Here is an 18837-nt window from a genome sequence, read left to right as displayed (position 1 = left end):
CCCATTTTTGCAGGCCCTTATATAGAACTTCAAGATGTTTTAACAGTTAGAATAAGGTATGAGGTGTTTTTGAGAGAAAAACTGCTCCCACCTCTACCCCTAACACTTCTCATCTGTCCGAAAATGGCCCCAAAGTTCCATTTTTAGATTGATTTGGGGTTGCATGTATGTATTTACTGCTACAATCAAATATACTTTCTTCTGTGTTTAAGGGGAATAAATATGAGAATTTGACAGTTCACCTCTCAGAGGCTTTGCACTCTATTGACACGTCAATCCTTTCTGTAAAATGTCAAAACAAGAGTCAAAGTTAAGATGAAAAAGGATTTTTAAAAAATGTCCTTTAGAGACAGCCACCTGCTCCCATCCCACCCTCACTTTGGAATTTATCTCTTATGTTGATCAAATTAAGTGGCCTATTTTTCAGGCTTGGGAGAAAGGACAAAGGCCACAGATGCCCCAGTTCTGTTGTAAGTCCTAATCTTGCAGGAAAAGGACTATAAAACAAGATGTTGGCATTTTTTTCTGGATATAGTACTGTGGCAATAATAATCCTCATCACCCTGTACCTAGAAGAATGGGAAAGGAAAACACTATCTGATTTCACATATGAGTATTTCACATGACTACCTACAGTCTGTGGGATGTGGTGGCTCAGTGGGTTAGGACACTGAGCTTTGTCGATCAGAAGGTCAGCAGTTTGCCGGGTTGAATCCCGAGTGCTGCATAAGAGTGAGCGCCTGTTACTCGTCCCAGCTTCTGCCAACCTAGCAGTTCGAAAGCACGTAAAAATGCAAGTAGAAAAATAGGGACCACTACGGTGGGAAGGTAACAGTGTTCCGTGCGCCTTTGGCGTCTAGTCATGCCGGCCACATGACCACAGAGACGTCCGCGGACAAGTGCTTGCTCTCGGCTTTGAAACGGAGATGAGCCCCTAGAGTTGCAAACGACTAGCACGCATGTGCGGGGGAACCTTTACTTTACCTACAGTCATGTGAATGTACCCCTACATCTCACTGACAGTTTTGACTTTTGAAAACGTATTTCAACATACATGTATTTGACCTTCATCTTAACAACATTGATAAAGGGGATATAATGTAATAAATATCACACACCATTTACATTTTGTAATCCACTGTGTAATTTAAATAAATGTTAAGTGCAACTTTTGTATGTGGAAAAAGTGCATTCCTACATTGAACATTACCTGAAGTAATTAAAATTAAGAATTGTGTGCAAAGGATTAAAATGTCATTTGAAAAGAAGTGGGAAGAAACCCTCTTACTGAAACCTCAAACATTTGGTTTGCTCTTGTACCAGACAGAACAAGGCAATATACATGCACAAATATTTGTAAGCATATCTGCAAGAAAGCAGCCTTGTGTGTTTCTTTGCCTCATACTAATAGGGATCCTCTCTGCACCAGGCCATCCATGCTCCAGGCCCTGATGAAAGACGTTGCTTTATCATATAATATATAAGATACAAATGCTGCAACTTGTTGATTGGCCATATGATTTGTTGTAGAAATAATGGATTTTCTTTCCTAATTGTTTGAAAAAGCTCACATGTGACGGCAAATTCCACGGAGCTTGTCCCTTGCTTCAGGACATGGATCAAATTTGTCTGATAAAATGGACTCCTTGTCTTGACCAGTGCTGCTGCCACCACCTTTGATTTTAAGCAGACCTGTAAAAATATATTGAGAAATAAATAAATATTTATTTATTTATTTTAAAAAAAACACCTTCTCAAAGTTGTTCTCTAAACTAGGGGTAAGGGAACCTTGGCTCTTTTATGACTTGTGGACTTCAATACCCAGAATTCCTGAACCGGCCATGCTGACTCAGGAATTCTGGGAGTTGAAGTCCACAAGTCATAAAAAAGCCAAGGTTCCCTACTCCTGCTCTAAACCAGGCATGTCAAACTCGCAATGTCACATGATGTTGCTCTATGTATCACGACGTCTTCCCCATTGCCGGTAATGGGTGGGTGTGGTTTTGCCATGACGCATCCGGCCTTCAGGCCAGCAGTTTGCCTGCTCTAAACTAAGGTTTCTCAAGCTTGGCAGCTTTAAGAAATGTAGTCTTCATGCTGGTTGGGGAATTCTGGGAATTGAAGTCCACTGGTCCTAAAGTTACCAAGGTTGAGAAACATACTGTCACCAAATACTTTTTTCTATCAAAACTTTACTTAATTTAGTAACTAAACATATTTTAAAAATGTTTAAAGGGGGAAAAACAGATAATAGAGTTAACAGGGCTTGTTGTGCTTATTGTTTATTATGCTATATAATTTATTAAAATTTTAATCTATCTGTAAAAATCATATTTAATAATTTTTCAGGTTAATGTGTGGCTGCTGAAGATGTTCATGGGGGCATATGCAGGGGTTTGAACAGCATCAACATGTGCATCTGCTAGTTTGATGCTTTTTATCCCTTTCCCAGTGGATCTCACTGAATACTTGGTCCTCAGCAGTGACTCCCAAATAATCTTTGACCCTAAAGATTATTTGTGCTTTTCTAGCTTCCTGGATAATGTTACTTCTTCCCTTTTTGTGGCCCTGTTCTGCTTGCAACCCTGTTGGTGCAAACTCACTGAATATGCTATTACAAAGTATAGCTGGTATTAACGATGACCTAATAGCTGCCAGGCGCCAAAAAAGAAGAAAGTCATGCTGAGTTAAGCAGTTTCCTTTATTGTTCTTCACCTATAGACAGAAATCTTGCCAAATTAAAGCACGCTACTTGCATTATTAAAGATATGCTCTGAGAACGTCTAGGGAAGAGCTGTCTTGACCCTCTTCCTCCCAATCAAACTATCTAAACTTCATTGTCTCTTCTCTTCCCTCCTGGGAATCCAGGCCATGTTCCACCACAAAAGCAGTCAAAAGCTATCTCTCTGCCCATTTATCTTGAATAAAGGTAAAGGTAAAGGTTCCCCCGCACATGTGTGCTAGTCGTTTCTGACTCTAGGGGCCGGTGCTCATCTCTGTTTCAAAGCCGAAGAGCCAGCACTTGTCCGAGGACATCTCCGTGGTCATGTGGCCAGCATGACTAGACGCCAAAGGCGCACGGAACGCTGTTACCTTCCCACCGTAGTGTTCCCTATTTTTCTACTTGCATTTTTACGTGCTTTCGAACTGCTAGGTTGGCAGAAGCTGGGACGAGTAGCAGGCACTCACTCTGCTATGCGGCACTCGGGATTCAACCCACCAAACTGCCGACCTTCTGATCGACAAGCTCAGCGTCCTAACCCACTGAGCCACCGTGTGTCCCTTTTACCTTTATCTTGAATACATGTAAAAAAAATGGCATCTGGATATCTCTCTTCCATCTCTATTGTTCCACCTTTTCCCATTCTGAGTACTGTTATAGTTCCATTCAGCAGTCTTTGGAATAGTCCTTACCTGAGCTCTTCTGCGGTTTGACCTCTTTGAATGATAATGAAAAGCAAAGGCAGGACAAGGACATTTGCTGTATGAGTTGGGTGGTGGAAGTTATAGGAATTGCTGGCCCTGTTGGAGCAGCACCACGTCCTGTAGGCAGGAAAGGATAGGGCGGATTTCATGTCATTATTGCAAAATACATTATTTTTGAAATAAAAAGTGTGCCCTGGTACCATTGCTATTAATGAAAAGAGAATCCATAAAAGGAAATGTTTGATTCCTAAATTCATAGGAATGCTTCAAGAAACCCCAAATAATATCTTTTGTAGATAATAAGAATAAGAATAATAAGAATAATAAGAATAAAGAAGTTGGAAGGGACCTTGGAGGTCATCTAGTCCAACCCCCTGCTCAGGCAGGAAACCCTATACCATTTCAGGCAAATGGCTGTCCAGTCTCTTCTTAAAAACTTCCAGTGTTGGGGCATTCACCACTTCTGGAGGCAGGTTGTTCCACTGGGTAATTGTTCTAACTGTCAGGAAGTTTCTCCTTAGTTCTAGGTTGCTTCTCTCCTTGACTAGTTTCCATCCATTGCTTCTTGTCCTGCTTTCAGGTGCTTTGGAGAATAGCTTGACTCCCTCTTCTTTGTGGCAGCCCCTGAGATATTGGAACACTGCTATCATGTCACCCCTCACTCTTCTCTTCATTAAACTACACATACCCAATTTCAGCAACCGTTCCCTATATGTTTTAGCCTCCAGTCCCCCAATCATTTTTGTTGCTATGTGGTTTAAGCAGGAAACCAGAAGATTAGTCAGAATGGCATCAATCCTGATTATTTATTTTCCAGGGGCACAACTGGAAATACAAGATTTCCTTGTATTCAGCAAAGATTATGAGATAATTCAGTACAGGAATTAATGACAAAAGCCCACATTCTGTGTTTACTTGTAATTTTAGAAATAATTACAGATATACCTTTCAGCTCCTTAAATATCATCATCATCATCATTTTAGCCACTGTTTATCCACTACAGGATGCAGGCGTCTTCCACATGTTTCCAACCAATACGGTCCTGAGCTTTCTTTTTTGCCAATTGGGCCCACAATACAAACTACGAGTCAATTTGGTGTAGTGGTTAAGGCACCAGGTTAGAAACTGGGAGACAGAATTCTAGTCCTGTTCTAGTCCTGCCCAGTCTAGTCACTTCCTCTCAGCTCTAGGAAGGAAGCAATGGCAAATCACTTCTGAAAAACCTTGCTAAGTAAACTGGAGGGATTTTGTTCAGGCAGACTCTGAGAATTGGACACACTTGATTGGAAAAAAAGCAAACAGAACAGCTTTTTCAAAAGCCAAATTAAATGGTCCTAAAAATCTGCAAGGGGGTTCTATTCCCCAGAGCCAGGTGATATATGGGTTCCGTTTACAGTGCTTTAGGATTCTAGGCACTTCTGTGCTGCTAACTTTGCTAAGATACAGTAGCAAAATGACTTTTGGTGCTATATTTACTCCGAAATGCCTCCCAGTGAATTCAGTGGAGCTTAACTTTGAGTAAGGGAATAAAAGAAAGCTTGCAATCTTAAGGTTATGCTGTGTACTGCAACTTATAGTCCCACACTTGGGTGTATTTTCCACTGAATTCAATTAAATTCATTTATCTGTAGACACATACAGAATGGCCTAGTCAGGTCACAATTCTAGGCGTAATTAAACGGAAGGGTGCCACTCATGTTGCAGAGATTTTTCTGAAAATACAGCCACAAGACTGCCCTTCAGAAAAGCACATTTTTGCATGTGAAAGTTTAGTTCATATATTTTCAAAATTCTCCTCTCTCATACAAAAGAATCATGAATACTTTCAGAACCGGAGGCGTATGCCTTCGGTGTATGATGCTCTATGAGCTACTGTACTCTGGTGTAAAAATCAATGTTGAACTAACAGCTGAACACGTGAAGGACAAAATCATTTTAAAGAATTGAAAGTTTCCCATGGCTTGTGTAGGTGTCTTTCTGTGTCATTACTTCTTTTTCTATTTAATTGGGGCTTAAAGAAAATCTTCAAGTATCCAAAGTAAAATTGGCTTGGGAATTTCTGTGAAAGTGAATCTCCCCTTTGTAGGGGTCTCTTTCTAGGAGGTCCCCTGCTTTGCATTGTCACCCATCTAAGGCTTGCAGCAGGGATTTACTAAAAGAGAGGTAGGCAGAAAAGGGAGCTGAGAGCCCACTAAAACTTATTGAAGTTCTCTATGAATGCAGTACAGGTAAGACTTATTAGTGAGCTCTTGAGACAGAAATCAAACTTGGAAATAGATATTGATTGTGCCAGCATTAGTTCCCTAGGCTAATTCTGAGGAGATGGAACTTGAAGAAATGTTGGTCTCAGAAAGATACATTAACACTAACAGGTCATTCTACAATCTGGAAAGGAAATAAAATGCCAGGTATAAAAAGCTGAATCTTACCTACAAAATGGAGTGTGAAGGTATAACATACTGTACACACCCTCAAAAAAGTATCCTCTTACCATGAGAATTTTTCTTTTTCAAAAGGTCACAGTAACGTGGCACACCACATTACCAGGGCAGTCCTACAGAATGAGCCTGTGACATGGCATATTTTTAATTTTACGCAACTATTCCATTTATGAATAATTGTTCACCTCATTGCACTTTCGGTACTCATGATAAGCTCCAGCTTTAATAACACAGCAGAAGCACGAAAATGTAAGAAGAGACTGAAGCTATGGATAGAATCAAATAAATACGGTATTGTTGTACTGTACATGGATACAGGTGTGTTCTTGTGTGATAATCCAGGCTACTGTTGGATAAATCCATAAGACATGAAGAGATTTATTTATTTATTTATTTTTATTTAATTACATTTTACCTTATACGACATGCCTAACAAAAATAGAGAGCATGCATGAAGGATGGGAAGGGCAAAGGGCTGTGGTGGGGAAAAAAACACACACACACACTCCCCTCATGTTGATCCTCCAAGTCGCTTCCTTTTTTAGGTATTATGACTGTCTGATAGTCAAACATAAAGTGGTCCTCCGTGGCTTGCCTTTAAGTACCTCTTTAAAGCTATCCACTGCAGTGAATTGCTTGTCTCTGAATTTATTTTAAAAGTGGGGGAAAGAATTATTCTGCTTAGAACTGTAATGACACTGAGGGAGGTGAGTATTAACCCCATTTACTGCATTTGAAAGCGCTCCAAGGAAACACTCCAAATTATCTTGTTTTTTCTCATTATCTAGGCCCTGGCAAATCCATTACACATTGCTAGTGTTTTTGTGAAGGATCATTAAAATGTCACCCCTCTTCAGCAGTGAGACAATATAGCCCATTTCCTCTGTGGAGTATTTTGTAACCTCATTTTGCACAATGTGCATCATTGTGAGTATTTACAGTCAATCTGGGTTCCTGCATCATGAGAGTTCACCTTTCGGAGGAACATAGTAAAGCTGGGCAGGGCAAGAAGTTTTAAAACTGATGACGATAATAAGCTAACTGCTCAGTTAAAGAATCAGAACTCTTCTGGAAGTTTTTAGAGCTATGTTGATACCATTTGTACTACTCATTTCCAATTTGACCCATGTCTCAAGTTTCTAGAAAGGAAAGTACATGAACTACAACAGGCACAGCAGACAATAATTTCCAGGGGTCCAAATGCATGGTGAGTTCATTTCTTTTCTGACCTTTCCTTCTGGGTTCTCTCATCAGCTCCACTGCTTCCTCCCGGGATTTGGGACTTAGCTGTTGTCCACTTTCCAGGAATCGTTTTGCAGACTCATCAGCGTTGGGACCTAAGAATGAAAGAACAACCATATATTTCAGTGATAATTCAGATCTATAAACAAAACTCTACATAGAAAAGCAGAATCAGCATAATGACAGGGCACTTTGGGGTAGTGGTGAAGGTGCTGGCCAAGAAACCAGGAGATGGTGAATTCTAGCCCCCCCCCCCTTAGTCACGAAAGATGGCTGACTGACTTCAGCCAGTCATTCTCACGCAGCCCAACAGGACTGTTGTTGTGGGGGGGAAAGGAAGTGGGATATAGGCTTTGAATTTTATGTGTACTGTATGTGTATATAGAGATATTGCAATATAATTTCTTCCTTCAAGAACAAATATTGTTTTTTAAACTTTCCTTAATAAACAAAGTTTTTAATTCTGATTACTGAGGATTACTGTATTGTTGTATCTAACCTCCTGCCAGCATTTGACCCGCTTCAGTTTGCTTACCGACCAAATTACTCCACAGAGGATGCTATTTCTTCTGTTTTCCATCTGAGCTCAGACCAGTTAGAGGAAAAAAATACTCATGTGCATTTGTTGTTTGTCGACTTCAGTTTGGCATTTAATACAATCATTCCCCAGTATCTAGTAGCCAAACTAGGCCTTTTAGGCTTAAACACTCCTTTGTGCAACTGGATTCTTGATTTTCTTACTAACAGGCCCCAGAATGTGTGAGCTGGAACAAGTATTCTTAGCACCATTTTCTTGAGCACATGTCCTCCTCAGGGTAAGTCTACTGCTGTTCACCCTGTTGACCTATGACTGTTGTGCTAGATTTGCCACCAACCATATTGTGAAGTATGCATACAATACAACAGTAGTGGGACTTATGCAAGATGACAATGAGGGCACTTACTGCAAGGAGGTTGAGGGTTTGGTGAACTGTTGTAAGAAAAACAGCCTAGTTTTAAACATTGGAAAAACCAAAGAGATCATTATTGATTTCAGAAAAGGCAGGCACAGCCACATTCCTCTGTGCATTAATGATTCACCTGTGGAGATAGTTACCAGCATCAAATTCCTGGGTGTGCAGATAACGAGTAGACTAGCTTAGTCTGTCAACAGTGAGAAACTGGTGAAGTGGGCACAGCAGCACCTGCATTTTCTGCATTGCATGAAAAAAGTACATCTTCCTTTCCCTGTCCTTACAACTTTCTACAAAGGGACGATCAACAGCATCCTGTCATACAGCATCACAGTCTGGTTTGGAAGCATTACTGCTTCAGACAGGAAGGTGGTACAGAGAGTAGTGAGGATGGCAGAAAAAAATATTGGCAGTTCCCTCCCTTCCATCCAAGACATAGCATATAAGCATTGCTTAAGCAGGGTCCACAAGATTGTCTGGGTCACTATACATCCTCTTCACAACCTGTTTTCCTTGTTACCTTCTGGGAGGAGGCTTTGTAGTATCTGAAGCAGAACATCCAGATTCAGTCATAGTTTCGTTTCATACATATTAACCTTGTGAACTCTGAAGCTTCCTCTTTCCATTATATATTCAAGATGGACAGTGATTGTTATATGTTATTTATATGTAAAGGTGTACATTTACACATATATTGTATATAGCATATTTAATGTGTGTTATGTATGTGTACACTTTGAGAGAAAGCAACTAGATTTCATTTTTAATGTGTGTCAATGTGCCCACAGTAAAAAATAACAATAAAGGTTATCTATCTATTACTGGTGAACATGGTACAGAAGGTCTTTCCTGAAGCAACCAAAAATCATTCTGAAACTAGCTCTTATTTTTATTAATTTTTACCCTGCCTTTACATACACATACAGGTGCACAGTTTATAGCACAATACAATTTCTTGCTTCAAGTATAAATATTACACTCACACACACACACAATCATGGTTCTGACAGACAGGGATAAATAAAGCAGAACTCCAAGGCTTGCAAATTCCTCAAAGAACATGTTTATTAGTTACAAAGCATTGGCATGTCAAAAGTGAAACCAAATCTGGAGACACACACAACAAAGCCTTGGTGGAGCAGTGGGCTAATGCCTCCTTAAGTAACACCAGCTGCCTGCAATTAAGTGCAGGTTCGCATCCCACCAGGCTCAAGGTTGACTCAGCCTTCCATCCTTCCGAGGTAGGTAAAATGAGGACCCAGATTGTTGGGGGCAATAAGCTGACTTTGTAATAATGCCGCTTGGGGGGGGGGCGAAAGCCCTAATAAGCAGGCATATACATAGAATGAAGGCTACTGCTAAGCTTGTAAGCCGCCCTGAGTCTTCGGAGAAGGGCGGGATATAAATGGAATTAAAATAAATAAAAATAAAAAAAATAAAGTTAAAAAATCCCACCCCTAAATCTATGCAAGCAACTACATTTCCCAATACATCTTCTTGGTGGGCTTTTTGGCAATGCCCAGCTTGCATTCTTGGGAGCAGACAATGACCTTGGTTCCCATGGGACAAAAGATTATTTAGACTAGCGAAACACCCGGGCAACCCTCCTCCCTCCATTCTATGTGGCAACCGAAAATGAGTAGGAAAAATGCTGCAGCCATGCTCATTTGTAGAGTTGACACACACATACATACATACACTTGAAGCAAGAAATTATATTGCACTAGATATGTATCTATCAACACAGGGGACCCCAACCCCTGGGTTGCAGCCCATTCAGAACTGGGCCACAGAAGCAGCATCAAGCATGCACACATAGCAGCATCAAGCATGCATATATAGCTCCACTTGTGCACACAGTAGGTGGGCGATCATGTGCACACATGGAACCATCCACTCTGCCCCCACCAGTCTGCAAACCCAGAAAGATTGGAGACCACTGCATCAACATGACACATGTGCTTCAGGCCAACACTGGCTCACTCTTTGCTTTTGGGTGCTGGTTCTGACCTATTAGAGCCCAACCTTTACTTCCAGGATTGCTTCCTCCTCCTCCCAATTCAACCCAACCAAAATGGATATCTTGGGAGAACCTGCTTATGATCGCCAACTTTGGTAAGATAAAGAGAAGAAGGACATAGACGTGCATTTCCTGTGCCTGAACCTTCACACCCTTCTCACTAAAATTTGATGTGTCCCAGCTTCCCAAAAGCTATTAAAAATTGAATTGTTTGGTTAATGGACTGTCTGAGATGGCAAAATTGACTACTTTGATTAAAGATAACAATTTGACTGTTGTTTTTTCCTGCATTGGCACCATCTTTAGATTTTATGCTTGATAAAGATAAAAATGAAGTTTTGACTTGGGATTTCATAATTAGGTATATTTTGTCTACAGCAATATTGTGTATTGTTGAAGTTTAATAGATATGTCATTTTTTTGTTTTTTCTATATTGGATATTTATTTATTTATTTTATTTTATTGGATTTGTATACCACCCTATTCCCGTAGGACTCAGGGCGGTTTACAGGGCAGTTAAAACCATGAATACAAAAAATTAAAAACAATTAAAACAATTAAATTAAATTCAAGCCCAAAGAGTAAATCTAAAACCCAGTTAAATTAACAACCCCACAGTCTGGACCAAACAGATTGAAGAGCCAAGTTTTCAGGTCCCGGCGAAATGAGCGAAGGTCGGGGGCAGTCCTATGTTCTGTGGGTAGTTGGTTCCATAGGGCAGGGGGCACCCACAGAGAACGCCCTTCCCCTGGGAATAACCTTCCGGCATTCATTAACTGGCGGTACCCTGAGAAGGCCCTCCCTGTGGGGGCACACAGGACGATGGGAAGATGATGCCGGCAGCAGGTGTTCCCTTACTACGGTTCATTTATGGGTTGCTTTTTGTTTTTAGCCTATGAAATCATACTAGGTACTGTTGTTATTTTTTATTGTTTGATGTGTATATCTTTTATATTTTAGTTTTGTTTTGGAGAACTTTGGGGACTTTTTAAATATTGTTTTTATTTACTTTTATTGTGGATTGTATTTCAGTTGATGTGTGTGAACAAACCAGAGTCTTTTTATTGGAGCAGTTTACAAATCACAGATAGATAGATAGATAGATAGATAGATAGATAGATAGATAGATAGATAGATAGATAGATAGATAGATAGATAGATAGATAGATAGATAGATAGATAGATAGATAGATAGACAGACAGACAGACAGACAGACAGACAGACAATTTTCCTCACAACAACAATCCTGAGAGTGAGTTGAGCTGGGAGAGAGTGATTAGTTCAAAGTCACCCATCAGCTTTCATGCCTAAAGCAGGACTAGAATTCTTATTTCCTTGGTTTTTAGACCAGCACCTTCATCATTATACCATACAGGCTCTCCTATAGCTATAACTCTGTTCCCATGGGATTTTGCTTTTTGTTTTATTTTCCCTAACTTAGTCAAGGAGTAACAGAAAACTGCAGGGAACAGGGTGGAGGGGGGGAGAAGAGAAGTGTATTGCAAATAATAAAACAAGCATTGTAGCACAAGCTTTATCCCTTTTCTACCTGTGTTGTGTGATCACTTGCACAACAGGCAAGGGGTAGAGCTTCCATTATGAGACTCATTTTGTCATTCTGATGAAACTTTTTTTGCAGACTTTTTTGTTTTGCAAGGAACCCCATAGTGGACATGATAATGACAAGATATGACATAATCAGATTTGATTTTAAAATAAGATTGCTGAAGTTGCAAAACTTATTCAGAGTGAAACCAATGTTTCTTACATAGCTCTTAGTTGGTGCCAAAGTAGGAGACATAGCAGCTGCCCAATAAACCTTGCATTTACTTTCATGCAATATTGTTGTTACTATTTGCTATGCTGTTGTCATTTTTAACCCATCTCTCCATTCCTAGAATTAGTTTTTGATTCTAATCCCAAAATATTGCAATATTGAAAAATATTGAAAAATATTTCCAGTCTACATTCCTGCAAGATCTGAACTAGCTCCTTCAACAGAATCCTATTGGGGATTTCCTCCTCCATATGTACAATGAACATATCATAAACAGCCAAATATTCTGCCCATTCTAAAGGTAAAGGTAAAGGTTCCCCCGCACATGCGTGCTAGTCGTTTCCGACTCTAGGGGCCGGTGCTCATCTCCGTTTCAAAGCCGAAGAGCCAGCGCTTGTCCGAGGACATCTCCGTGGTCATGTGGCCGGCATGACTAGACACCAAAGGCGCACGGAACGCTGTTACCTTCCCACCGGAGCGGTCCCTATTTTTCTACTTGCATTTTTACGTGCTTTCGAACTGCTAGGTTGGCAGAAGCTGGGACGAGTAACAGGCGCTCACTCTGTTACGCGGCACTCGGGATTCGACCCGCCAAACTGCCGACCTTCTGATCGACAAGCTCAGCGTCCTAACCCACTGAGCCACCGCGTCCCTTCTGCCCATTCTATAGATGTATAATTCATGTTTTGCTGTGTTTCAGCAGCACTCTTTGTCATTAGTAAGGGCTCTTATTCCCCCCCCCCTAACTCCATGGAACTATACGAACTTGAGGATGCATTTCATTTAGCCTTCCCACATATGCAGCTTCATCATACCCAAAGCCGGTGAACCTTTTGCCTGAATAGGTTCAGGTTCTCCAGATAGTATTCCATAGGTTATGGCAGACAAACAAACACTTAACTAATTGGTCTCACCAGCAATGGCATCAATCATTATCTTCATCTTTAGCTTCAGAAGTTCTGTCAGGAGATGTATGGACCGCTTCTGGAACTTCATGAGCATCGGTTGAGTTTCAAGTGAGATCGTATAGTTAGCTCTCTTCCCTGAGGGTGTAACACCTAGCTTTTGACTTCTTGAGGTAGTTGCAGAGGCCAGCTCAACCTCGTCATAGGGGAGGAATTTGACAATGGGACAATATAAACCTGTGAAAGATTTTTTGGGCGGTATCTCTATGAGCTCGTCCCAGGTGAACTCAAATATGTTCCTGACACCTCGTGGCACATGGAAGCCCATTTTCTGCCATGTGATAAGCATCTGTACCATATCAGCCAAAAGCTTTGGGGCCTTGGCTTTCATTTGCTCAAAATCAAGATTTTTATATTCATCTGTCTTGTGCTCCTCTTTCGGCTCCTCTTTCTGCTCAGCTTTCTGCTCAGCCTTCTGTTCAGGTTTCTGTTCAGGTTTCTGTTCACTCTTAATATCATTCTTATGGTCAGATTTATGTTCATCCTTTTGATCAACCTTTGGACTACTTTTTGTGTCAGACCTTTGGTCATTCATATTACCAGTTCATTCATTTCATCATTGATGTAGCAACATCTAAATAAGGAGAACAATAGATAAGAAATATCTCTGTGCTGTTATCTTTAGGACTAATGTATCATTTGTTAAGTGAATGATGTGCTAATCTGTCTCTTTCAAAATGGTAATTATTTTGTTACCAGGCCAGGTAACATCTTCAGCGGATTTGTGCTGAAGATGTTACCTAGCCTGGTAACAAAATGTTCGGAAACCAACCCACAAGCTCGGAGAACGAACCTTCACTCTCAAGATATGCAATAGTTAAGAATGGAAGTATCTCCAAGAAATATCTCCAAGAAATAAAATGCGGCATTATAAAGGCCTTAACTCTCCTTACCAAAAGCAGCCCTTTTTCTTTTAATTGAAGTACCAAGAAAGTCCATGTTTAAGTGTGACAGATAAATTACCATTGATTTAATTAGAAAACAGAAACTGGAGAATTTTCTTAATTAGAAAGTATATTTTCAACTGGAACTAATAACCTGTCAGTCTAAGCTTTATATCAGTTGGGTTTCTACGGCAGACTAGACTTGATCACCTCAGGAGTGAAATGGCTCACTAAATCCAACCTCCTGCCCAGAAATCTCTGCTTTGTGGTTAGGGCTCATTTTGTCTAGCATTTCTAAAGACTCTACATGTGATCATGTGTTCTTAGAGCAGGGGTCCCGAACTGTGGACCAGTATCAGGCCCCAGCATGCCAGCAACCGGTCCGCACAAACAAGCAAACCCCATCTGTGGGATGCAAGCAGCATACAAAACCACACATACTCTGGTCCGTGAAAAACCTCTCTGCAAGGAATCGGTCCTTGGTAGCCAAAAGGTTGGGGACCTCTGCTTTAGAAGACCTAGCTCTGAGAACCTAGGCCAATCCTTTCCATGTCATGGGACTTTTTCTGATCATGTGTGCGCACAACTCACTGGACCAAACTCATACTACAAAAAGTGACAAGCGTGTGCAGGCGCAGGAAATAGAAGTAGAAACAGATCATTCATGGTGCCCAAAAATACTTTAGGATAACGATCTATAAACTGAGCTCAACTCACTTTAAAATGTCATGAATCATATTCCAAAACCAGTTGCTTGGTTACCCCTTTACCATGTTCTGAAGAGGTTAAACAATGCTAGAAAGAAACTTTAGATATATTTGTTCTAAGATCACATTGGCTGAAAAGGACGAAGAGAGGGGACTTTAAATGTTTCAGTCATCGGCATGGACTAACACAGAACTAAGAATCACGGTGACTCAGTGGCTTAAAGATGTTGGAGATGGACTTTGCTCCAGTGGTTTGAGTGGCGGAGTGAGTTCCCATCACTTACCTCAGCTTCTGCCCACCTAGCAATTTGAAAGCATCTTACATGCAAATAGGTAAATAGGTACCAATTTGGTGGAAATGCGGCGGCGTTTTGTGTGGATGATGAGACCCTGCTGGTGCTGGACCTGCCCGGATATGGTGCCCGATTGCAAGGCAACATTGGTGGTGGGAGAAGGCCCAAGCTGATGCTGCAGGATGCTGCTCGTCTTTCTGGAAGCTAGTTCGCCTCCTGTGGTGCACCCTGAATAGTAGTCTGCAAGTGCAAACTAAACAGACTAGCCTTCTTCGGCAGCCAAATAAATACATTATATTAACACTGTAGTCTGCTGGCTAATTGTAACATTGACATATGTTAAATGAATGAATGAACCTTTATTGTCAAAGTACAACCATGTATACATTGAGATTGGCTGAGCCTCCCTTCGTGCCCCCCACCACCACAACTCAGTGACAACAAACCCACCATCTTGTTACACCATGTGAGCTAAACACACTGGCCTTGCAAATCAATCATACATAAAATTATAAAATTATTTCCCATTCAAGAGCCTAACAGCCCATGGATAAAAGCTATTCTTCAGCCTGTTGGTACGGCTGGCTATACTCCTGTATCTCCTACCCAATGGTAGGAGAGTAAAGAGATACCAACCAGGGTGTGAGTCGTCCCTGAGAATTCTCCTCACTCTTCCAAGGCAGTAAGTAAGTACAGAACTGAAACCAGTAAAGAACATAACAGAAAAACCAGCAGACACAATGAATCCCTTGGGATCCACCGTTCTTTCCAGCTTCCATAACAAGACCAGGGAGAGTTGCATTTTCAGCTGTGTGGCTTTAGAAGATTAAGCAAGAGGAGGGCATTCACACACACACAGGGGTCACAAGCTGGAGCGTAATATTCAACAAAAGCAAACCTAAGTAATATCTCCAGGATTTCACATTAAATCTAAAATTTCAGTGAAGGAGACTTTGAATTATTACCTGTTATGAGGATGATGTTCTAATAGTCACAGCATTAGCTGGGTGATATGGCAGCATCCTGCATTCCATTTGCCAGCATTCATTCTTATGTCATAGTAGCAGAGAACCTTATCATTCTAGATTTTTTTTAGTATAGAGTTTTCTTCACCCAAAGGCTAGTTAGGGTTCATATGTTTTTATGGTGAAAATGAAGAATTGGTTTTGGAACTTGTATTAGCTATTTCTAGTACAAAGAGCAGTCTCCCTGCTGCTTCAAATTAAAAATAAAGAGGAACGCAAAGGGCATGCAGCATCATTATGGGTGGTTATATGCAATTCAAATAGCCATAAGGCTTCATTAATGTGAATGTCTGCAAACTCTTTCCACCAAATGGAGTGACTACTCAACCACCCATCTGGGAAAAAAATCCAGGGGTAGCAGTTGTTGATCCTGTACTTTAGTGACGAGGGCACAGTGTATGTGCAAACAGCTCTCTCTTCATTGTACAAAGCCCTCTGAAGCAGCCTCCGACCATTTTGGCTTCCCATGCTCTCATGTAATTCTAATGGAAGATATCATGTAGGGAGTCCCCCCCCCTTTTTTCCAGGAGCAGCAGAAGCCCTGCTGTTACTGACAAAGAGGAATTATGTCCTTGAGGAATTCTTGAAAGTTATTGCTCCTCATAAATTTGGTGGAGAATTTCCAGGGACCATTTGTGCCCAGTAGACTTGTACTTTGAATGATAAGTTTCCAGTCTGTTTATCGGTAATCTTTGGGTGATAAGGCAGGGAATAAAAGGATTGCTTAAAATAGCAGTTAACACTTAGACTTATATACCACTCCACAGTGCTTTACAGTACTGAGCATTTACGCAGTCAGCATATTGCCCCAACAATTTGGGTCATCATTTTGCTGATCTCAGAAGGGTGGAAGGATGAGTCAACCTTGAGCTCCATCAGGATTAAACTCCTGGCTGCGGGCAGAATTTGCCTGCAATATTGCATTCTAACCACTGTGCCATCAGGGCTCATAAAATCTTGGAAACTAGCACCAGTCAGATTAGATAAATGTCAGGTTAAGATTGATGGCCTAACACAGTATAGTATAGCTCCATCTATATCAAAAGTTTCTGAAAAGTTTGCATCCAGACAATTTAAAACATTTCTCAGTTAAGACTGTGAAGAACTTCTGCCAATTAATTTAGCCTACTGGGAGACCTCTCAGCAAATAATTCAGATCTCCGTCAAGAAGTGTCCTTTCCTTGGAAGATACATTGAGCAAAAGAAAAGGTAAGAGGACAAAGAAAATGAAATAGAGAGAAAGAGAGAGAAGAAAGGAAGGAAGGAAGGAAGGAAGGAAGGAAGGAAGGAAGGAAGGAAGGAAGGAAGGAAGGAAGGAAGGAAGGAAGGAAGGAAAGAAAGGAGAAAGAAAGAAAGAAAGAAAGAAAGAAAGAAAGAAAGAAAGAAAGAAAGAAAGAAAGAAAGAAAGAAAGAAAGAAAGAAAGAAAGAAAGAAAGACATCTCTCCTAGAGAACTCATAGGATCTATGTTCCTCAGCAGAAATAATAAAAAGTGTGTATGCCCTTCAAGTCAGTCTTGGTTCCTGGCAGCTACACAAACAAGACCCTGCAGTTTTCTTGACACAATTTTTCAGGTTTTCCTTTGCCTCTTTCCTAGGTAGAGAAAGAATGAATAGCCCAAAGTGAACTGCCTGCCTTCCAGGTAGAAATAGAATTCAGGTTTCCCCACTTCTAATCTCTTATTTTACTGTTCTTAAAAATAAATTTTAGCTACTGTATTAAAATCACACACACACACACACTTTGTGGATATTCAACAACTATTTGTAAAAGCAGCTTGTGCCATCTACTGGACACGTTTGACGAATTTCAAGTTTAAGGGATGTCAAGAGAAATTGTATTTAACTGGCTTTGTTCCTGAAGAAAAATGTGAGACACATTTTCCATTAAAATCTTGCATTCTATATAGTTGGCTATAACAATGTAATTTACTCTCACTTTTGAAAATAGACATTCCTAATAACAATAACTGTAGTAAATAAAAATCAGGCAAGGCATTAGCTTTGTTGATGCTCTATTTGTTAAAGCCAGTACAAGTTTATGAACTCATATATTTTTTCCTAAGCAGCCTGTTAACTGAAGGACTTGCATTTTACTTCATTATTTCAAGGCATTTCATTAAATAATACAATTTTACCCTTTGCAGAAAAAATGGAACCTTCAAAACTGGAAAATAGAGTTTTATTTTTCATTTTTCAGCCAGACATCACTATGATTACATCAATCTAGCGGACATTTAAATATGCACTTAAGTAACACAAAATTAGTTTAGAATAATGGGCTATTATGTAATAATAATCTGGAAGGTCAACTATACTAATCTGTGAACATTTTGCTTCTTTAACACTGGAAGAATTTCAGAAGGCTAATGGAAAATAAAGAGAATCAAAAAGTACAATTTAAAGTAATTCTGCTTATAGCATGAAGATGTCATATGTGAATGTTTGATTATGAAGAATGTACACCTAAGGAATACCTGTAACAACCAAAAATATTATAAGCACATATAATAGGATCAAAACTTACTTTCTTAGAGGAAATCTGAGGAAAGATAGCCCATATCAGAAATGGCTTCCAGCTGAAATTTTGCAGCTCTCGCAGTTAGGTTAAATGGAGAGACTGATGGTGATATGGGAACCCATGGAGCATCATGGTTATGTTGCTAGACCAAGACTGGGGACACTCATGTTCACTTTTAGTATCAGAGTTTACCAGTCACCCTCAACCCAATCTATTTCACAAAGATGTCGTTGGGAAAAACTGAAGGATAGAATGTTATATTTACTGTCTTAAATCCAAGATAAGAATTTAGCAAATTAAATAGATTTAATAGATCCCCTCACAAAATGGTGACACTTTTCAACCCAGTAGCTTCTAGGTGTTAAAAAAAATTGCAGTTCCTAAAGTGCAGAAGTTGCTCACCACCTCTGCTTGACTCCAAATAACTGGGCAAATGGCGAAGGATAAGTTTCTTCTACAGCAGCTCTTGCTCTAGCATAACCTTTGTTATTAATTAAATGAGGATTGTTATTAAGATGTTAAAACCTGATCATATCCAAGTTTTCGTGCGCCTCAAGAAATAAAAATTCCAGACAAAAACAG

General features: G+C 40.2%; 1 protein-coding gene across 1 annotated transcript in view; it reads right to left on the bottom strand.

Annotated features, from left to right (window-relative positions):
* LOC308662927 (uncharacterized protein C3orf20) overlaps positions 1–13362 on the bottom strand; it is a gene marked incomplete at its 5' end in the record, with an annotated part of 42076 nt that extends 28714 nt beyond the window's left edge. The window contains 3 exons of the mRNA XM_081319073.1: positions 1572–1692; positions 7098–7205; positions 12777–13362. Of these exons, the coding sequence (XP_081175199.1) occupies positions 1572–1692; positions 7098–7205; positions 12777–13362 (815 nt within the window). The remainder of the gene's footprint in view (positions 1–1571; positions 1693–7097; positions 7206–12776) is intronic.
* Positions 13363–18837: the final 5475 nt, after the last annotated feature.

This window comes from Vipera berus, assembly GCF_964194415.1.
Source record: "Vipera berus genome assembly, chromosome: 2".
Lineage (NCBI taxonomy): Eukaryota > Metazoa > Chordata > Lepidosauria > Squamata > Viperidae > Vipera > Vipera berus.
Note: the sequence above shows the minus strand (reverse complement) of the source record. Positions and strands in the feature narration are given on the sequence as shown.